The sequence below is a fragment of the Ranitomeya imitator genome, chromosome 1 (assembly GCF_032444005.1).
Source record: "Ranitomeya imitator isolate aRanImi1 chromosome 1, aRanImi1.pri, whole genome shotgun sequence".
Lineage (NCBI taxonomy): Eukaryota > Metazoa > Chordata > Amphibia > Anura > Dendrobatidae > Ranitomeya > Ranitomeya imitator.
In genome coordinates this window covers 350,298,604-350,320,598 of record NC_091282.1, presented here as the reverse complement: position 1 = coordinate 350,320,598, position 21,995 = coordinate 350,298,604, and the positions used below count along the sequence as shown (strand labels likewise).

Genomic DNA, 21,995 nt, shown 5'->3' with positions numbered 1-21,995 from the left:
ATTTATAGCAAACTACAAAATTCAAGGAATAGTATGATTGAATAGTGAGAGTGCGTACACTTTTGTATGCGGTAATATACACAGGTTAATAAGTACATATAAGGATTAAATAAATATATTGATTATGTTTATATGACGATTAACTTCATACAGTCTACTTAGATCATCACCAAGAGGCTTTCAAACATCATCCGTCTGGAATATCAGAGAAGCAACACCAAGACAGAGAACCCATGGGAGATTACCTACACTACATCGTCGTCCCCAATTATGCAGGTATCAGCACACTGTACATGTACAGGTACCCCAGTTTTGGCATCGGTCTTAGTCATGTTTCTCTGTTCTTATATAGTGATTTATACTATGTACTAACTCTAGTTTCACCCACATCTTCAAGTGGCTACTTTTCAAGGTTGGATGAAACTGAAATATCATGGAGTCAGTTGGGGTAATGTTGGGGTGTATTGTAATAAGAAAATGTGTATGTGATATAATGCAATGTAAATGGCATCCGGATGTTCTTCTTTATATTGTTAATAAAAATCTATTTAAATTAAAAAAAATAAATATCATGGAGTCAGACGAGGGGCCATAAACCCCTAGAAAATAAAAGCCACAAAGATTTGGATCAAACCACCACCGACAGTTTCAGTAAACTTTAATGTTTTACAATGACAAACAGCAAACACAGAGGCTTAGAACTGTTTGTTAAGTGAATAAACAAACATTTATCAAGATTGTGTCACAATGAGCATTGTCTGTCACATCTCTAAATTTTTTACAAGAAATGCAGCTTTGTGATTGTCTGAATGCATTCGGTATACAGTACTTCAATCTTGTTTACAAATCGCCATTTGTATATTCTTCATTTTACATTTGAGGCAAACAAAGTTAAGGCTCGCAGGAAGAGAAACCAATATAGTGGACAAAGCTATATTTTAAATGAACTACTGAGGCAAAGTAACAGCATTGCTTTATCAAATTTATATGAAGTGTATTGTGTCCAATGTTAGCAACACAAGAGAGCTTTTCAAGTGCGCTCTTTAAGGTACACAAGTGTTATGAAGTGTTTGCCAACAAGGATGTGGTTTCACCAATGGGGGGCACCTTTTGTAAAAATATAACAATGCCATCACAGCCCCCCTTGACCAAACTTCACCGGCCAATAACAGTACAAAGCATGTTCACCCTGGTGATCTAGTGGCAGTTATTCAAGAGACATTGCAGGAGACCGAGTTAAGAAGTAGGCCCAAAGAAATGTCATGCCCAATTCCCCAATGTGGTGTCCTTTTTTGACTTAAAAATATAGTGCCATCACAGCCCCCGTGCCCAAAATTCACCGGCCTATAACAGTAGTGAGCACGTGCACCCTGGTCATCTAGTGGTTCTGGATGATGATAAGGAGAACAACAAACAGACCAAATGTGGAAGCGTATACCCATGTGTGGTTGTGAAGAGGTGCATGAGAACACACCTCCCAAAAGAGAGAATGTATTTGAGGTTATGTTTCGCTGTTTTCACTTGGTGGTGTACAGATGTCTTTCCCAATCCAGGCCTTGTTGATTTTTATAAAAAAGTCAGCCTGTCAGCATTTTCAGTTGACCGATGGATGCGCTTATCTGTTATAATTCCACCAGTGGCACTAAAACCCTCTCTGACAGAACGCTAGCAGCAGGGCAGGCCAGGACCTCCAAGGCGTTCATGCCACGTGTCCAGCTTGGATACCCAATAATTAAAAGGCACAGTGGAATCACAGAGGACGTTTGTATGATCTGCAAGGTACTCCTTCACCATCTTCCCAAACATTGCACTACTTGTGACAGCACCCCTTGCCTCTGTGCCGCCACGATGGGAGGGTCTGAGAAAACTGTCCCAGAACTTGGCCATTGTTCCCCTGCCTGAGCTGGATTGTACTTCTGTCTCTCTCGCTTGGAGTCCTTGGTTGTACAACAAACTGATGTCTGCTGCCAGCGTTCTCACATGGGAATTTTCTAAGTAATTCCGCTACAAGGGCCCTGTGGTACTGCAACATTTTAGTACATCTCTCTGCCTCAGGCAGAAGAGATTGAAAGTTCTCCTTGTAGCGTTGGTCTAGAATTGTCACCAACCAGTAATGAGTGTCAACCAAAATTTTGATAATCCGAAGGTCACATGAAATGCAGCGCAACATAAAGTCAGCCATGCGTGCCGGACTGCTAACAGGTAAGACCTCCGTGTCCTCACCAACAGGACGACTGACCGTGCTGTCCTCTTCCTTATTCTCCCTGTCCTCAGGATATTCCCGCCGAACAGAAGCCAATACAGATGTGTTTGTAGCACCGTCTATAGCGCATGAAAGTAGCTCCTGTTCTTTATCCTCCTCCTCCTCGTTGCCTACCAATCCACGTTGAGAAGACATGAGGCTGGGCTGAGTGTAATCCCCCTGTATGATTCCTTGCTCCATGTCCTCGTGCTCCGCCTGCAATGCATCCTCTTTGATTGTGAGCTGAGAGTATTTCAGAATGCTGAGAAGCAGGATGGTGATGCCAATTTTGGCATCATCGCCGCTCACCATCTTGGTGCAGTCCTTAAAGTTTTGGAGGATGTTACACATGTCTGACATCCATGTCCACTCCTGAGGTCTTATGTGTGGAGTCTGACCTGAAATTTGACTGCCTTATTGATGTTGATAGTCAACAACGGCCCTCTTCTGCTCACAAATCCTTTCTAACATATGCAGAGTAGAGTTCCAGCGTGTGGGGACATCACACGACAGTCGGTGAGATAGAAGCTGAAAACGCTGCTGAAGCATGGCAAGGGAGGCTGAAGCTGTAGCGGACTTTCTAAAATGGGCAGACAGACGGCATATTTCCACTAGCAGATCCGGCAGCTGTGGGTAGCTTTTCAGAAAATGTTGAACCACGAGGTTAAGCACATGGGCCAAGCAAGGTACGTGTGTGAGCTCACCTTGCCTCAGAGCCGCCACCAGGTTACGGCCATTGTCACACACAACCATGCCTGGCTGTAGGTTCAGCGGTGTCATCCAAACATCTGACTGCCCATTGTGCGGTTTGTCACCTATGCAGATTAGCTTCAGCACAGCCTGTTGCCGCTTGGCTGAGGCAGTGCTGCAGTGCTTCCAGCTTCTGACTGAGGTGTTGATTTCAGAATGATGAATGGAGGATGAGGAGCTGTAGACTCTGAGCAACCCTGATTAACGTAGGGCCAGCAATCCTCGGCGTGGGGAGGATTTGTTCCATCCCAAGGTCCGACTGGGTCCCGGCTTCCACTATGTTAACCCAGTGTGCTGTCATTGAGATGTATCGTCCCGGCCCACAAGCACTTGTCCACGTGTCCGTGGTTAGGTGGACTTTCCCGGTAACGGCATTGTTGAGGGCATGGGTAATGTTGTGGGACACATGCTGGTGTAATGCCGGTACGGCACACCGGAAGAAATAGTGGCGACTGGGGACCGAGTACCTTGGGACAGCCACTGCCATCAGGTTGCGGAAAGCTTGCGTCTCAAGCCTAAAAGGCAGCATTTCCAGTGCAAGTAGAAGAGAAATATTAGAATTGAGGATTGTGGCCTGTGGGGCATTGGCTGGGCATTTCCGCTTGCGTTCCAAAGACTGAGTTATAGACAACTGAGCGCTGTGCTGGGACAAGGACGGGCTTGCTGATGGTGCTGCTTGACTGTGGGCCACAAGTGCAGGGCTAGAGGCATCTTCACATGCACGGTGTACTGGGGATTGACTTCTACACAAAACAGTGGAAGAAGCAGTGGTGTGACCATCAGGCAGGGGATCGGCCCACAAAGTCGGATGCTTTGCTTGCATGTGCCTGATCATGCTGGTGGTGGTCAGGCTTGTTGTTTTGCTACCCCTGCTGATGCGGGCATGGCAGGTGCTGCAAATGGCCTGTTTGGCTACTTTTTAAAAGACTCTGCCGATAACCCCAGATTTGGGAAGATCTCACAGGTGTGGAATGGCAACTTCACTCATGTTGGTGTTATGGGGAACGGATGCACGCCTTCTGTCTGTGGCGACCACACTGCTTCTTCCTGCCTGTTGGGGGATATGCCTCCTTCCCCATTTGTGCTGCTGTCCTCCTGCCAGGTTGGGTCTTCCACATCCGCACCCTGCTCCTCCTCCTGACTTTCTGGCAATTGTGTCTCATCATCGTCCAACTCTTGTGACACTTTCCCACCTTCGTGTGACCGGGGCTGGTCAAAGCTTTGGGCAGCTCTAAATGCGATCTCATCTTTCCCCACTTCAAGTTGACTGGCAGAGATTTCTGAATCTTGAAATGGAAAACTGAACAGCTCTTTAGAGTTTCCAAGTGTGTGATCAGTTGTCTCAGGGCACTCGGAATGGTGGGAGAAAGGAGGATAAGGGTGAGGAATATCCTGGCCACACTCACGGCTACTCAGACTTCACCATGTGGAAGACAAGGTGGTGGCTAAGTAACTGGAAGCATTATCCACTATCCAACCAACAACCGTTTCACACTGCTTTGGCTTCAATAGTGGTGTGCTGCGGTCCCCTAGAAACTGGGACAGGAAGGTGTGGGTCTTTGTTGTTGCCCACTTTCACTTAGCCCACGGCCTTGTCCTCTGGATGCACTTTTAGCATCACATCCACTTCCCTGTCCCTTGTCTTAACCATTTTAAATTGCCTACTGCTCTATTTCAAATGCTCAACACAAATGTCTTTATTAGTAGCGAAATAATATGCGATCAGTATGCCTGCAAATCTACGATTTTTCAAACCCAAACACCAGGCAGGCAGGCCTAAGTAAATTTATGCGAAATCACGCTGTATAGAATTTGAGTATCACACAGTCAGAAAATAAGTACACCGGCCTTCAATGCCCAAATGTGGATCACAGAGATATATGACGGCTGTAACGGAAATACCACACTGGCAAATCTGTGTCCTTCCAATTTTGTTTTATGCAAAATAGCGCTGTATAGATTGAGTAAGTATCACACCGCCATAAAATAAGTACACCGGCCTCTAATGACCAAACTTGGAGCACGCAGATATACGAGACCTTTTTCGGTGAATTTAAAACACCAAAGGAAAAAAAAAAAAAAAAAAAAAGGGCACAGGGGTAGCACACACAACTATGCTACGTATGACTGACAAATTATGGCTATTCAACAGGCCTCAGTCTGACAGAACAGACTATTTTTTTTTTTTTTTTGGGGGGGGGGGGGGGCGGAATTTGTGGAGAAAAAAAAAAGGTATATAGACAGTAAATAAGCTGCAGCAGCGGGCAGTTATGGAGCTTTGGGAAGGCTGCAGTGGGACCAATGGACGCACATACAGTGCCTGCAGGCCTTGCACGGATGTGGATATGCTGTGCCCTGCCTACCTAGCGCTGCAATATCGGGAACCACAAATTAGCCCTAAAAAGGGCTGTTGGTTTCTCAGGAGTTGTGGATGTAAGAGTTGCAGACCTACACTAACTCTAAAAACACGATTCTGACCCTATCTTGGCAGCAGCTCTCACTACTCTCGCTGAAACAGGAACAGAATGCGGCAAGCAGGGCGGCGCCAGGTCTCTTATACTCGGGATGATGCTGTACGGCCCAGCCAATCACTGCACGACCACAACAAAGATGGCTGCGGCGTTTCATGGCCTGGCAGACAATCCCTGCACAGTGATTGGGTCTCTAAAGTCCGCCAAAAACGCGGGGTGGAGATTGCAGTTAGAGTCGAATAATACCGGAAATGCTCGCTGCTCGGCGAGTACCCCGATAATCGGGCGAGTAACGAGTAGTCTTCTCCCCGCAACACCCCCTGCCACGGGATGTTGCCTGGTTCCAACCCAGTCAGCTTCTGACTAACTTCCTCCCCAGCCCCTAGTTTTACCAGTGTGAGGAGTGGCCCAATAAATAAAGCCTTTTGCTCCCCCTAGTGGCCGGAGTGTGAAGTGTAATGTTTTCTGGTGATACCTGGTCAGGATAACTCTTTAGTGCCATCGGACGTACCGCTACTCGCCTTGGGGCCATACTGCAACGACCAGGTCTCTGGTGACAGAGCCAATCTGGTACTTAATGACCGAGCCAATTTTTACAATTCTGACCACTGTCACTTTATGAGGTTATAACTCTGGAACGCTTTAACGGATCCCGCTGATTCTGAGACTGTTTTTTCGTGACATATTGTACTTCATGTTAGTGGTAACATTTCTTCGATATTACTTGCGATTATTTATGAAAAAAATGGAAATATGGCGAAAATTTTTAAAATTTTCGAATTTTCAAACTTTGTATTTTTATGCCCTTAAATCAGAGAGAGATGTCACGAAAAATAGTTAATAAATAACATTTCCCACATGTCTACTTTACATCAGCACAATTTTGGAACCAACATTTTTTTTTGTTAGGGAGTTATAAGGGTTAAAAGTTGACCAGCAATTTCTCATTTTTACAACACCATTTTTTTTTTTAGGGACCACATCACATTTGAAGTCATTTTGAGGGGTCTATATGATAGAAAATAACGAAGTGTGACACCATTCTAAAAACTACACCCCTCAAGGTTCTCAAAACCACATTCAAGAAGTTTATTAACCCTTTACATACTTCACAGGAACTGAAACAATGTGGAAGGAAAACATGAACATTTAACTTTTTTTTGCAAACATCTTAATTCAGAACCATTTTTTTTTATTTTCACATGTGTAAAAACAGAAATGTAACCATAAATTTTGTTATGCAATTTCTCCTGAACACGCCAATACCCCATATGTGGGGGTAAACCACTGTTTGGGCGCACCTCAGAGCTTGGAAGTGAAGGAGCGCCGTTTGACTTTTTCAATGCAGAATTGGCTGGAATTGAGATCGGACGCCATGTCATGTTTAGAGAGCGCCTGATGTGCCTAAACAGTGGAAACTCCCCACAAGTGACACCATTTTGGAAACTAGACCCCTTAAGGAACTTATCTAGATGTGTGGTGAGCACTTTGAACCCCCAAGTGCTTCACGGAAGTTTATAACGTAGAGCCGTGAAAATAAAAAAATTAAAAAAAAATAAATAAAAAAAAAATCACATTTTTTCTACAAAAATGATCTTTTCGCCCACAAATTCTTATTTTCACAAGGGTAACAGGAGAAATTAGACCACTAAAGTTGTTGTGCGATTTCTCCTGAATACGTCGATACCCCATATGTGAGGGTAAACCACTGTTTGGGCGCATCGCAGAGCTTGGAAGGGAAGGAGTGTCGTTTTACTTTTTCAATGTAGAATTGTCTGGAATTGAGATCGGACGCCATGTTGCATTTGCAGAGCCCCTGATGTGCCTAAACAGTGGAAACCCCCCACAAGTGACACCATTTTGGAAACTATACCCCTTAAGGAACTTATCTAGATGTGTGGTGAGAACTTTGAATGCCCAAGTGCGTCACAGAAGTTTAGAATGCAGAGTCGTGAAAATAAAAAATATTTTTTTTTTCCAAAAAGATATTGTAGCCCCCAAGTTTTTATTTTCACAAGGGTAACAGGAGAAATTGGACTGCAATAGTTGTTGTCCAATTTATCTCGAGTACGCTGATGCGCCATATGTGGGGGTAAACCACTGTTTGGGCGCACGGCAGAGCTCAGAAGGAAGGGAGCACCATTTGACTTTTTGAGCGCAAAATTGGCTGTCGTGTTTGGAGACCCCCTGATGTACCTAATCAGTGGAAACCCAACAATTCTAGCTCCAACCCTAACCCCAACACACCCCTAACCCTAATCCCAACCCGATCCATAATCCTAATCACTAACCCTAACGATAATCACAACCCTTACCCCCAAAACAACCCTAATGTCAACCCTAACCATAACCCTAATCAAAACCCTAAATCCAACACACCCCTAATCCTAATCTCAACCCTAACCTCAAACCTAACCCTAATCCCAATACACCCCTAATCACAACCCTAACCTTAACCCTAATCCCAAACCTAACCCTAATCCCAAGCGTAACCTTAACCCTAATCCCAACCCTAATCCAAACCCTAACCCTAATCCCAACTCTAACCTTAACTTTAGCCCCAACCCTAAGGCTACTTTCACACTTGCGTCGTTTGGCATCCGTCGCAATCTGTCGTTTTGGACAAGAAACGGATCCTGCAAATGTACCCGCAGGATGCGTTTTTTGCCCATAGACTTGTATTGCCGACGGATCGTGACGGATGGCCACACGTCGCGTCCGTCGTGCACTGGATCAGTGTTTTGGCGGACAGTCAGCACAAAAAAAAGTTCAATGTAATGTTTTTTTGTACGTCGCATCCGCCATTTCTGACCACGCATGCGTGGCCGTAACTCCGCCCCCTCCTCCCCAGGACATAGATTGGGCAGCGGATGCGTTGAAAAACATGCATGCGCCCGCCATTTTCTTTTTCCCGGCGGCCAGGAGGAGCAGCAGGAGGACCCAGGGACACCGGTGAGTATGATAGGGTCCCCGAATCCCCCTATTTCTCTGTCCTCTGATGTGCGATCACATCAGAGGACAGAGAATTACACTTTGATTTTTTTTTTTTTTTTTTTGTGGTCGCCGGTAAACAGTTAATTACCGGCGATCGCAAAACAGGGGTCGGTAAAACCGACCCCGATCAGGCTCTTTGGGCTCTCGGCTACCCCCGGTAGCCGAGACCCCAAAGATTTTCCCGGGGCCGGCCGGCGGGCTCACTGCGCATGCGCCCACCGTTTTGAAAATTGCGGCGCCCATCGGGAGTCACGAGGAGCACCAGGGGAGACAGGTGAGTATCGGGGGGCGATCGGGGACCCCTTTTCTCTGTCCTCTGATGTGCGATCACATCGGAGGACAGAGAAATTAAAAAGAAATCGCTTTTTTTTTTGCGATCGCTGGTAAACTTAATTACCGGCGATCGCAAATGCGGGGTCGGTACAAAACCCCCTGAATCATGTTCTCTGGGGTCTCGGCTACCCCCGGCAGTCGAGACCCCGGAGAAAATCCGACTCTGGGGGGCGCTATTTACTTTTTCCACAGCGCCGTTAAATAACGGCGCTGTGGTTTAAGTACCCTTAGCAGCCGCCGTTAAAAGGCGCATCGGCGGTCGCTAAGGGGTTAAAGTCCATTGTGAGAAAAAGACAATAAAAGGCTATGTGCGCACGTTGCGGATTGGGGTGCAGAATTTTCTGCACAAAATCCACATCTCCTGGCAGAAGGGCAGGTGTGGATTTGATGCGTTTTTATGCGGATTTGGTGCGGATTTTGTGCGTATTTTCTGCGTTTTTTTACCCCTGCGGATTTCTATAATGGAATGGTTCAGAAACACTGCAGTTCTGCACAAAAGAAGTGACATGCTACTTCTTTTGATCTGCAGCGGTTTTCATGCGGATTTTTCCGCACTATTAGCACAGCATTTTCTATTTCCTACTGATTTACATTGCACTGTAAATCACTTTGCGGAACTGCAGCATTTCTGTGCGGAAAAAAATGCTGCGGATCGGCACTAAATCCACATTGTGTGCACACAGCCTAAAGGTACCTTCACATTAAGCGACGCTGCAGCGATACCGACAACGATCCGGATCGCTGCAGCGTCGCTGTTTGGTCGCTGGAGAGCTGTCACACAGACCGCTCTCCAGCGACCAACGATGTCGGTAACCAGGGTAAACATCGGGTAACTAAGCGCAGGGCCGCGCTTAGTAACCCGATGTTTACCCTGGTTACCATCCTAAAAGTAAAAAAAAACAAACACTACATACTTACCTACAGCCGTCTGTCCTCCAGCGCTGTGCTCTGCACTCCTCCTGTACTGTCTGTGTGAGCACAGCGGCCGGAAAGCAGAGCGGTGACGTCACCGCTCTGCTTTCCGGCTGACCGACGCTCACAGCCAGTACAGGAGGAGAGCAGAGCACAGCGCTGGAGGACAGACAGCTGTAGGTAAGTATGTACTGTTTGTTTTTTTTACTTTTAGGATGGTAACCAGGGTAAACATCAGGTTACTAAGCGCGGCCCTGCGCTTAGTTACCCGATGTTTACCCTGGTTACCAGTGAAGACATCGCTGGATCGGTGTCACACATGCCGATCCAGCGATGTCAGCAGGAGTCCAGCGACGAAATAAAGTTCTGGACTTTATTCAGCGACCAACGATCTCCCAGCAGGGGCCTGATCGTTGGTCGCTGTCACACATAACGATTTCATTAATATCGTTGCTACGTCACAAAAAGCAACGATATCGTTAATATCGTTATGTGTGAAGGTACCTTAAAAGTTTTCTTTTGTTGTTAAAAAACAAACAACCAAAAAAACAAACAATGGCATATTTGCATTTCTTTTTTTTCAGCATTTCACTTAATTTGAATTCTTGTTTCCATTTTTGAGCTAACGACATGGTTACTTGAATGGCATTTTTCAAAACCACTACTCATCCTGAAAAGAACAAGCCCTCATATGGCTGAGTTGATACAAAAAAAATGGCTCTTTGAAAAAGGGGAGGAAACAAATGAAAAACAGAAATCCAAAACTAGCTTTATCCTAAAAGGTGTTAATCTACTATATAAATGTCTAAGGGTCACTTCCATCTTTCTGTCTGTCAGTCACTGAAATCCCAAGTCGCTGATTGGTCGTGGCAAAACGGCCACGACCAATCAGCGACGAGCACAGTCCGGCAGCAAAATGGCCGCTCCCTACTCCCCTGCAGTCAGCACTGACACAGGGTTAATGGCAGCGTTAACGGACTGCGTTATGCCGTGGTGTAATGCACTCCGTTAACGCTGCTACTAACCCTGTGTGACCGTCTTTTTACTATTGATGCTGCCTATGCAGCATCAATAGTAAAAAGATCTAATGTTAAAAATAAGAAAAAAAAATTAAAAATCATTATATTTTCACCTTCCGGCACCTTTCCCGCTCCTCTCGATGCTACGGTGACCGGTCCATGCATTGCGGTCTCGCGTGACCGCTACGTCACCTTGTGAGACCGCAATGCACTCTTGGGACCGGAGCGTCGCGAGGAGCATCGGTAAACGCCTGGGCTGGATCCGAGGGGTCGAAGGAGGGAGAGTATATAACTATTTTTTATTTTACTTTTTTTTTTTTTAACAGGGATATGGTGCCTACATTGCTATACACTACGTGGGCTGTGTTATATACTACATCTCTGTGCTACATACTATGTGGGCTATGCTATATACTACGTGGCTGGGCAATATACTACATCGCTGTGCTCTATACTACGTGGCCTGTGTTATACTGCATGGGCAGTGTTATATACTACGTCTGTGCTATATACTACGTGGCTGGGCAATATACTATCTGGGCTGTGCTATATACTACCTGGCTGGGCTATATACTACGTGGGCTGTGTTATACGCTACTTGGCTGTGCAATATTTCTCTGCTGAATCTGTGCATCATGAATCGTGGCATATGTTAAAGAGGGGAGCCCACAGACTCTTTTGCCTCTGGCTTCACTGATTGTTCGTGGCCGGGCGTGACCAATCAGCGACAGGCGCAGTCTGGTCGCGATTTGGCGCGGAATTTGAACCACGCTTCGCTAATTAGTTCATAAATAAACTAGATACATATTCTAGAATACCCGATGCGTTAGAATCGGGCCACCATCAAGTTATCAATATTTGGCTACTAAAGAAGTTTGCATTACTATTGTATAAAAATACTATAGTACTTACTGAACTCCCCCCTCCACTGCCAAGTCATCTTGCGTTGGCATGTGGCTCCGGGCTTGTTGAAGTCACAAGCTGCACAAGTCACTTCATCAACCATGGCAGAAGGCTAGAGAAACAAGAAAGAAGAAATGGGAAGTTTATAAGAAAAAAAGTTTAATCTTTAAAATCACTTGGGAGTGCAGAGTCTTATTACTAACCTGTAAACGATTTGTGAGAATAATATTGGGATACATGGCACCCACATCCAGATGGTAAATGAGTGGGCACTCAATTCTATTTGGCACCTCTTTCAGAGAATTTAACTTCCTTTTAATCTCATCACAAACCTAAGAAGGACAAAGAGGTTAAAAGTAGCCAATCAAATTTAGATAAGTTAAAAATTAGTTGTGACTTTTTTTTTTTTTAATAGGAAATCTGTACCTCTTGAAAATTGGTGACTTCCTCCAATGGGACTTTCTCCTCCTCTTCTACAGCATGACGGAGTGTCATTTCTACACGTTGCAGAAGGAAGTCAAAGGCAGCGGGGTTCTGAAAGGTAGGACACAAATAAGTCCACCACCTTTTATACCCCTTCATCCCAGCACAATGATCAGCTTAGCCCAGCTGATGAACAAGTTCCTCGCATGAGCTCACTAAATATTACCTTCCTAGCTACATAAAGCATAACTGAATGTCATACAGGTAGGCTCCCATATTATTAGAATTTATTTATATAGCACCATTAATTCCATGGTGCTGTACATGTGAAAAGGGGTTACATACAGGGTTATAGATATCGTTAACAGTAAACAAATTTACAGTGACAGATTTGTACAGGGGGGAGAGGACCCTGTCCTTGCGGACTTATTTTCTTCAGGATAGAGGGGAAGAGACAGGAGGTTGGTGTGCTGCAGCACTGGTGGTGGCGCGGCGGCAGCTCGGGCGGTCGGTGACGTGGCGGCAGCTCGGGCGGTCGGTGACGTGGCGGCAGAATGGTTATTGCAGGCTGTAGGCTTTCCTGAAGAGATGGATTTTCAGGTTCCGTCTGAAGTAACCGAGGGTGGTGGATAATCGGACGTGTTGAGGCGTGGAATTCCAGTGGAAGGGGGATATTCATGAGAAGTCTTGGAGGCGGTTGTGTGAGGAATGAATAAGTGTGGAGGAGAGTAGGAGGTCTTGGAAGGATCAAAGATTACGTGAGGGAAGATAGTGGGAGATTAGTTCAGAGATATAGGGAGGGGACAGGTTGTGGATGGCTTTGTAGATCAGTGTTAGTAGTTTGAACTGGATTCGTTGGGGAATTGGGAGCCAGTGGAGGGATTTGCAGAGGGGTGAAGCAGGGGAGTAGCGAGGAGAGAGGTAACATAGTAACATAGTAACATAGTTAGTAAGGCCGAAAAAAGACATTTGTCCATCCAGTTCAGCCTATATTCCATCATAATAAATACCCAGATCTACGTCCTTCTACAGAACCTAATAATTGTATGATACAATATTGTTCTGCTCCAGGAAGACATCCAGGCCTCTCTTGAACCCCTCGACTGAGTTCGCCATCACCACCTCCTCAGGCAAGCAATTCCAGATTCTCACTGCCCTAACAGTAAAGAATCCTCTTCTATGTTGGTGGAAAAACCTTCTCTCCTCCAGACGCAAAGAATGCCCCCTTGTGCCCGTCACCTTCCTTGGTATAAACAGATCCTCAGCGAGATATTTGTATTGTCCCCTTATATACTTATACATGGTTATTAGATCGCCCCTCAGTCGTCTTTTTTCTAGACTAAATAATCCTAATTTCGCTAATCTATCTGGGTATTGTAGTTCTCCCATCCCCTTTATTAATTTTGTTGCCCTCCTTTGTACTCTCTCTAGTTCCATTATATCCTTCCTGAGCACCGGTGCCCAAAACTGGACACAGTACTCCATGTGCGGTCTAACTAGGGATTTGTACAGAGGCAGTATAATGCTCTCATCATGTGTATCCAGACCTCTTTTAATGCACCCCATGATCCTGTTTGCCTTGGCAGCTGCTGCCTGGCACTGGCTGCTCCAGGTAAGTTTATCATTAACTAGGATCCCCAAGTCCTTCTCCCTGTCAGATTTACCCAGTGGTTTCCCGTTCAGTGTGTAATGGTGATATTGATTCCCTCTTCCCATGTGTATAACCTTACATTTATCATTGTTAAACCTCATCTGCCACCTTTCAGCCCAAGTTTCCAACTTATCCAGATCCATCTGTAGCAGAATACTATCTTCTCTTGTATTAACTGCTTTACATAGTTTTGTATCATCTGCAAATATCGATATTTTACTGTGTAAACCTTCTACCAGATCATTAATGAATATGTTGAAGAGAACAGGTCCCAATACTGACCCCTGCGGTACCCCACTGGTCACAGCGACCCAGTTAGAGACTCTACCATTTATAACCACCCTCTGCTTTCTATCACTAAGCCAGTTACTAACCCATTTACACACATTTTCCCCCAGACCAAGCATTCTCATTTTGTGTACCAACCTCTTGTGCGGCACGGTATCAAACGCTTTGGAAAAATCGAGATATACCACGTCCAATGACTCACCGTGGTCCAGCCTATGGCTTACCTCTTCATAAAAACTGATTAGATTGGTTTGACAGGAGCGATTTCTCATAAACCCATGCTGATATGGAGTTAAACAGTTATTCTCATTGAGATAATCCAGAATAACATCCCTCAGAAACCCTTCAAATATTTTACCAACAATAGAGGTTAGACTTACTGGCCTATAATTTCCAGGTTCACTTTTAGAGCCCTTTTTGAATATTGGCACCACATTTGCTATGCGCCAATCCTGCGGAACAGACCCTGTCTCTATAGAGTCCCTAAAAATAAGAAATAATGGTTTATCTATTACATTACTTAGTTCTCTTAGTACTCGTGGGTGTATGCCATCCGGACCCGGAGATTTATCTATTTTAATCTTATTTAGCCGGTTTCGCACCTCTTCTTGGGTTAGATTGGTGACCCTTAATATAGGGTTTTCATTGTTTCTTGGGATTTCACCTAGCATTTCACCTAGCATTTCATTTTCCACCGTGAATACCGTGGAGAAGAAGGTGTTTAATATGGATTAGCCGAGCAGCAGAGTTGAGGACAGACTGGAGTGGTGCAAGGGAGTTAGCGGGGAGGCCGCAGAGGAGAGTGTTGCAGTAATCGAGGTGGGAGATGATGAGGGCATGCACAAGAGTTTTAGTTGATTGTGGGCTGAGGAAGGGACGGATTCTGGCAATATTTTTGAGTTGGAGGCGACAGGAGGTGGCAAGGGTTTGGACGTGCGGTTTGAAGGACAGGGCAGAATCGAGAGTTACCCCGAGGCAGCGGTTTTCAGGTGCAGGAGAGAGCGTGATGCCGTTTACTATAATAGATAGTTCAGGTAGGGGGGATACGGGAGATGGGGGAAAGATGAGGAGTTCGGTTTTGTCTACATTGAGTTTTAGGAAGCGAGAGTTGAAGGAGGAGGATATGTCTGACAGACACTCCGGGATTCTGGACAGAAGAGAGGGTACATCTGAGCAAGAGAGGTAGATCTGAGTGTCATCCGCATATACAGTAGGTGGTACTGGAAGCCATGGGAATTTATGAGTTGTCCTAGGCCAAGGGTATAGATGGAAAAAAGTAGAGGCCCTAGGACAGAGCCTTGAGGGATTCCAACAGAGAGGGGGCGGGGTGAGGAGGTAGTGTGGGAGTGGGAAACGCTAAATGTGCGGTCGGAAAGGTATGAGGCAATCCAGGACAGGGCAAGGTTTTTGATGCCGAGGGAAGAAAGAATCTGTAGCAGTAGGAGGTGGTCGACTGTGTCGAAAGCAGAGGACAGATCGAGAAGGAGGAGGATCGAGAACTGTCTGTTAGCTTTGGCTGTGAGTAAGTCATCAGTAATTTTGGTCAGAGCAGTTTTGGTGGAATGGTGGGGGCGGAAGCCAGATTGGAGGTTGTCAAAGGAGAGAGTTAGATGAGAGGTGGGAGGAAAGTTGACTATGGACATGCTGCTCAAGGAGTTAGGAAGCAAACGGGAGCAGTGATATGGGGCGATAGCTAGGCATAGCAGTTGGGTCAAGGTTAGCTTTTTTGAGGATGGGTGTGATGGTGGCATGTTTGAAGGCAGAGGGGAAAGTACCAGAAGATAGCAATAGGTTGAGGAGATGGGTTAGGGCTGGAATGAGCGTGTTAGTGAGGTTGGGGAGCAAGTGGAAAGGGATGGGGGTCAAGTGCACAGGTGGTGAGGTGTGATTTGGAAAGGAGGCGAATAAGTTCTCCTTCAGTGATGTTGGAGAGGGAAGTTATTGGGGAGGGGCAGAGGTCTGGTATATGGAGTGGTTGGGGTGCTGGAAAAGAAAAGGTTTGCTTTGTTTGGTCGATCTTGTTTTTGAAGTAGGTGGCAAAGTCCTCAGAAGAGATTAGGGGAGTTGGAGGTGGCAGTGGAGGGCGGAGGAGAGAGTTAAATGTGCTGAACAGTTGTTTTGGGTTGTAGGATAGTGAAGATACAAGGTTAGTGAAATAGGTCTGTTTAGCAGGTCTGTTTAGCAGAAGTGAGGGCTAGTTTGAAGGCAAGTGTAGCTTGTTTGAAAGTGGTGAAGTTGTCTGGCAGGCGTGTTTTTTTCCAGTGCCGCTCAGCGACCCTGGATGCTTGTCGGAGTTTTTTGGTGAGGTTGTTATGCCAGGGTTGCCTATTGATTTGTCGCACTTTGCCATGCATGAGAGGGGCAACAGTCTATGGCTGATGTGAGGGTGGAGTAATAGAAAGCTGTGGCGCTATCCGTGTCGTGGAGTGAAGATATGAGAGTCTGTGAATGTCTAGGTGTGCAAGGTTTCTGCGAGGATGTGGTACTGACTGGACGTGGGGGGCAGGTGAGGAGAACGAGGAAGAGAAGGTGAGTAGATGGTGGTCAGATAAGGGGAAGGGAGAGGTTGTGAGATTAGATAAGGAACAGAGGCGGGTGAAGATGAGGTCTAGGGTATGTCCCATATAACACCAGATGCATTCAAGATCAATCTCTTTCAAGAAACTCACCATTTTGAAACGGCAAGGAATGTCACTACGGAAGACACCGGACTCCAAAGCTTCCACATGGCCACCCACATAGGTCTCAGAGTCCAAGACATGGCCGTCATTTGTCAGCTTGTTGAACACTGTTTCCTGTTTGTTCGGGAAGACTATATTTGCATGATAAGCCTGGACCATCAGCAATGCCTCACACAGCGTTCCGGAACCTTTCCTCAACACCTAAGTGCAAACATACCAGTAAGGGGAACATTGAGTAAGGCAAGTAAAAATGTTAGCATTAAAGTGGCACAATAAGCAATGTCGATATATTACCTCATCAGGCTCCATAGGGATAATGGTGCAGAGAGCGAAGATAAATGGATGTACATACTTCATGTACATGTAATAAGTTGCAACAGCATCAGATACAGAGTATGTGGCCAGCACCTATAATGTAATCACAGCATAAGACATAAAAGAATGGCACTAAATAGCTAGGTTTTAAGCCATTAAACCAAATCAGCTCATATCGTCGTATTTAAATTCCCAGAGGAGCATTGTAAGGCCTAGAAGTCTCCTTATGCCGACGTAGCACTGTCTACAATTAGAAATGTTTGCACAAAGACATTTCATCCAGAAAATCAAAATTAATTTCTAAACAGCTACATATTTGAAACCGTTCAATCAGAAGAATAAGACTGTTCACAAGCAGCTTTTACTGCATTTTTTCATACAAATTAAAAGCTTTTCACAGTGCAAAGAAAAGCTATGAGATTTAAGAAATCTCATGCACACTTTTCCCCCTGACTGAATTTGAGAACTGCAGTGTTTTTTTAAAGCATCATTCCAGCATTTCTGTCTGTTTCACAGCAGTTCAATCACCAGTGGTTCTCAGCCTGGACGGTTACATCTTGGCACTGTCCAGGCTTGAAAACGGTTTATCCCCCAGACATGGATTATGGCGTGGGACAGAATGACAGACAGGTACGGTATATTGTGGAAACAAACACATGGGCTACTTGCACAGTGAACAAGTCTGTAGGAACATGTTCACACACCACCAAGAGACTTGAAAACACAAAAGAGCACAGTAAAATCAATAACACTCCGTTACAAAAAAAAAAAAAAATCACAGTAAATCAGCAAGTGCTAGTACATCTTTTTACTAGCACTTGCTGATTACTGTGATTTTTTTGTAACGGAGTGTTTTAGATTTTACTGTGCTCTTTTGTGTCTTCAAGTCTCTTGGTAGTGTGTGAACATGCTCCTATAGACTTGTTCACTGTGCAAGTAGCCCATGTGTTTGTTTCCATAATTGTTCTCTTGTGTCTACAAGATTAGGAAGTTATCCACCACTCCTTGTGGGCTATCTACACAAAAGCTGTTCCATTCAGCGTGTCCACATGGACATTCCCTCTCTGAACCCTGCTCATACAGGTAATATACAGATGATCAGGTTTTTAACTACATCAGCTAGAGATTACATACATCAGTTAGGACTGCTCTATATGGGTATACCTTGATGTTTGGTGGAGCAGCTTAGTATACATTTTTTGCAAAAAACGTATCAACCAAATACCCTGTTTTTTACATCTCTTTACTAGCACTTGCTGATTACTGTGATTATTTTTGTAAGAGTGTTTTTGGTTTTACTGTGCTCTTGTGTGTCTTCAGGTACGGTATATTGTTTGTTTTTATTTTGGTTTATGACAGCAGTTCGAGGGTTTCACTGGAATTAGGCGTTAAAACAAAAGAGGGATTTTTGGTTCTTACCGTAAAATCTCTCTTGGAGCCTTCATTGGGGGACACAGGTAACCATGGGTGTATATGCTGCTGTCGCTAGGAGGCTGACACTATGCAAATAAAGAAGAAGAAACTCCTCCCCGGCAGTATAAACCCTCCGACAGGCACCAGGCAACTCAGTTGGTGCAAAAGCAGTAGTAGGAACAAATAACAAACTCAACCTATGTACCAACCCACAACAACGGCACGTTAGCCAACACTGTACAACCTAAAGGGAGGGTGCTGTGTCCCCCAATGAAGGCTCCAAGAAAGATTTTACGGTAAGAACAAAAAATCCCTCTCTTTCTCGCTTCATTGGGGGACCCAGGTAACTATGGGACGTCCAAAAGCAGTCCCTATGGCGGGATATTCTGCAGAAAAAAAAAAAAAAAAAAAAGAGTTAGGTCGGCCGGTGAGAAACTGCCGCCTGCAGTATCCTCCTACCCAGGCTCGCTTCCGCAGAAGCCCGAGTATGCACCTTGTAGAATTTTACAAAGGTGTGAATGGATGACCACGTTGCGGCCTTGCAAACCTGTGAGGCCGAAGCTTGGTGACGAACTGCCCAGGAAGCTCCCACAGCCCGGGTAGAGTGAGCCTTCACCCCCGAAGGAGGCTGTTTGCTTTGGACACTGTATACCTCCAGAACCACCGAACGGATCCAACGAGCAATTGTGGACTTGGAGGCGGGGAGTCCCTTTCTACGCCCTTCCGGGACGACAAACAAAGGATCGGCCTGATGAAAAGAGGCAATTCTGGTGAGAAATCCGGATAGCCCTGACCACATCCAACTTGTGAAGAGATTTTTCCAAGGGATGAACCGGGGAAGGGCACAAGGAAGGGAGGACGATGTCCTCATTGATGTGAAAAGCCGAAACTACCTTTGGTAGAAAGGAAGGAACCGGTCGAAGAATCACCTTGTCCTGGTGCAGGATTAGAAAGGGAGAACGACAGGACAATGCTGCCAGCTCAGACACTCTCCTAATCAAGGTGATGGCGACCAAGAAGGCCACCTTCCAAGATAGAAGCGAGAAGATGTCCCAAATCTGTTCAGAAGGCGCACGCTGGAGGGCGTCTAACACGAGGTTGAGGTCCCAAGGCTCGATAGGAGGATGATAAGGGAGAACTATATGAGCGACCCCTTGGATAAAAAGGTCCTCACCTGTGGAAGAGAGGCCAGGTCTCTTTTAAAAAAGGATGGACAGAGCGGAAATCTGACTCTTCAAGGTGCTCAGTGAAAGTCCCGAATCAAGACCCGCTTGAAGGAAACCGAGAAGGGATGGAAGGGAAAAAACCATAGGAAAAACACTTGTCCTCACAATATCAGAAAAAGGCCTTCCAACATCGAGGAATCTGGTTTTCTCGCTTTTATCATAGTCTGGATGACGCTGTGAGAAAAACCCGCGTCCTTCAGGACCGTGGCCTCAATGGCCATACCATTAAATTCAGAGACCAAGAATTCGGGTGGAAGAGGGGCCCCTCCAAAAGAAGATCTGGACGATCAGGAAGTCTCCATGGAACGTCCGATAGCATGTTCACTAGTTCCGCATACCAGGCCCTGCGAGGCCAATCTAGAGCTACCAAGAGTACAGGGACCCCTTCTGTCTTGATCTTTTTTACTACCCTTGGGATCAAAGCGAGGGGTTGGAACAGATAAGGCATCTGGAACTGGGCCCACAAGATCACAAGAGCGTCGCATCCGACGGCTATCGGTTCCAGAGATCTGGAAACGTACTGGGGAACCTTGTTGTTTGCCCGGGATGCCATTAAGTCAACATCTGGAAGGCCCCACCTCTGACAAATCTGGCTGAAGATTGAGGGGAGGAGAGACCACTCGCCCGCCATGAGGCCTTGGCGACTGAGGAAGTCGGCTTCCCAATTGTCCACCCCTGGGATGTGGACGGCTGATAGAGGGAACGTGGCTCTCCGCCCAACGCAGAATTTTTGCTACTTCCATCATGACCTGTCTGCTGCGAGTCCCTCCCTTATAATTTATGTAAGCCACGGCGGTGGCGTTGTCCGACTTAATGCGGACCGGCTTTCCCGAGAGGAGGGACTGCCAGCGGATGAGGGCTAGGAAGATGGCTCTGATTTCCAAAAGGTTGATAGGAAGACGCGCCTCTTGAGCAGTCCGGCAGCCCTGGGCCGTGAGGTGGAGAAAGACTGCTCCCCAACCCTGGAGGCTGGCGTCGGTGGTGATGACCTACCAGTGTGGGGGGGTGGGGGGGGGAAGAAATGACCTCCCGCGCAGAATGGAGGTGGATAGCATCCTTGGAAGAGAGGCAAAGCGGGCGGTCCAGGAAAAATGGGTTCCTGTCCCAGGCAGCCAGAAGGGCCAGCTGGAGGGGGCGAGAGTGGAACTGAGCATAGGGAACCGCTTCCATGGAAGTGATCATTTTCCCCCCATTTGACACCCCTACGAAGAGAAAGGAACTTCTCCTTGGGGAGGAAGACCTGAGCCAGAGAGGTGTCGAATTCCATGCCCAGGAAATCCAGCCGTTGGGTTGGAATCAAGGAGGACTTCTGATAGTTGATTATCCAGCCGAGGCGAATAAGATGGAGGCTCTGGCTGCAATCCCAACAAGATGAACCCTTGATCAGGAGATCGTCGAGGTATGGGATTACGAGAATCCCCTTTGAACGCAGAATGGCCATGACCTTCGCAAAGACCCTGGGAGCAGACGCCAGACCGAAAGGGAGAGACGTAAACTGGTAATGATGTACTTGGATCGCGAACTGGAGGAACCTCTGATGCTGTACGCAAATCGGGATGTGTAGGTACGCATCCCGAATGTCCACAGAACACAGAAATTCTTTCAGTTCCACGGACGCAATCACCGAGCGTAGTGATTCCATTTTGAAGTGTCAAATTCGGAGATGGCGGTTTAACCGCTTGAGATCCAAAATTGGATGGAGAGAGCCGTCCTTTTTTGGAACCACAAACAGGTTTGAGTAAAAACCCGAAAATCGCTCGCGATAAGGAACCGGAACTATAACTCCTGAGGCGAGGAGAGAATCGACGGCCTGGAGAAGCCCTGGGAGATGGGAGGACGAGAGAGAAAGAAACGTCTTCCTTGGGGCAAAGAAAATTTTATCTTGTAGCCTGAGGTGACGATCTCCCTGACCCAGGCGTCGTCGACTACCGATAGCCAAACTTCTGAGAACAGAAGAAGCCGGCCTCCCACTCTGGAAGGATTTCCAGGTGGGGGCGACCCGTCATTTATTAGAAAATCTGTGGCCTCGAAGCCCAGCCGGTTTTGAGGAGTGGCTCTTAGCTCTCCAGCCCGGGGGAGGCCTGAAGGAGGGCTTCCTCCGGTCTCCTTGTGAGGAGGACCAGTCCTGATGAGTGGGGTTTCCTGAGGAGGTAAAGGACCGAAAGGACTGGGGGCCCCTCTTGTTGAAGGGACGCCTCTTGTTGAAGGGACGCCTAGGCTTAGACTGAGGTAAGGAGGTACTCTTACCACCCGTAGCGTCCGAGATCATTTAGCTGTGTGCCGAAGAGTCTGGAGCCCTGGAAGGGCAGACCAGTGAGGGATTTTTTTTTTAGAAGCGAGATCTGCGTTCCAAGCTTTAAGCCAAAGAATCCGG

General features: G+C 46.3%; 1 protein-coding gene across 1 annotated transcript in view; it reads right to left on the bottom strand.

Annotated features, from left to right (window-relative positions):
• POLE (DNA polymerase epsilon, catalytic subunit) overlaps positions 1–21,995 on the bottom strand; it is a 143,214-nt gene that overhangs the window by 86,824 nt on the left and 34,395 nt on the right. The window contains exons 14-18 of the mRNA XM_069760226.1: positions 16,962–17,075; positions 16,656–16,868; positions 12,051–12,158; positions 11,828–11,956; positions 11,634–11,736 (exon numbers count right to left, since the gene is read on the bottom strand). Coding sequence (XP_069616327.1) covers positions 11,634–11,736; positions 11,828–11,956; positions 12,051–12,158; positions 16,656–16,868; positions 16,962–17,075 — 667 coding nt within the window. The remainder of the gene's footprint in view (positions 1–11,633; positions 11,737–11,827; positions 11,957–12,050; positions 12,159–16,655; positions 16,869–16,961; positions 17,076–21,995) is intronic.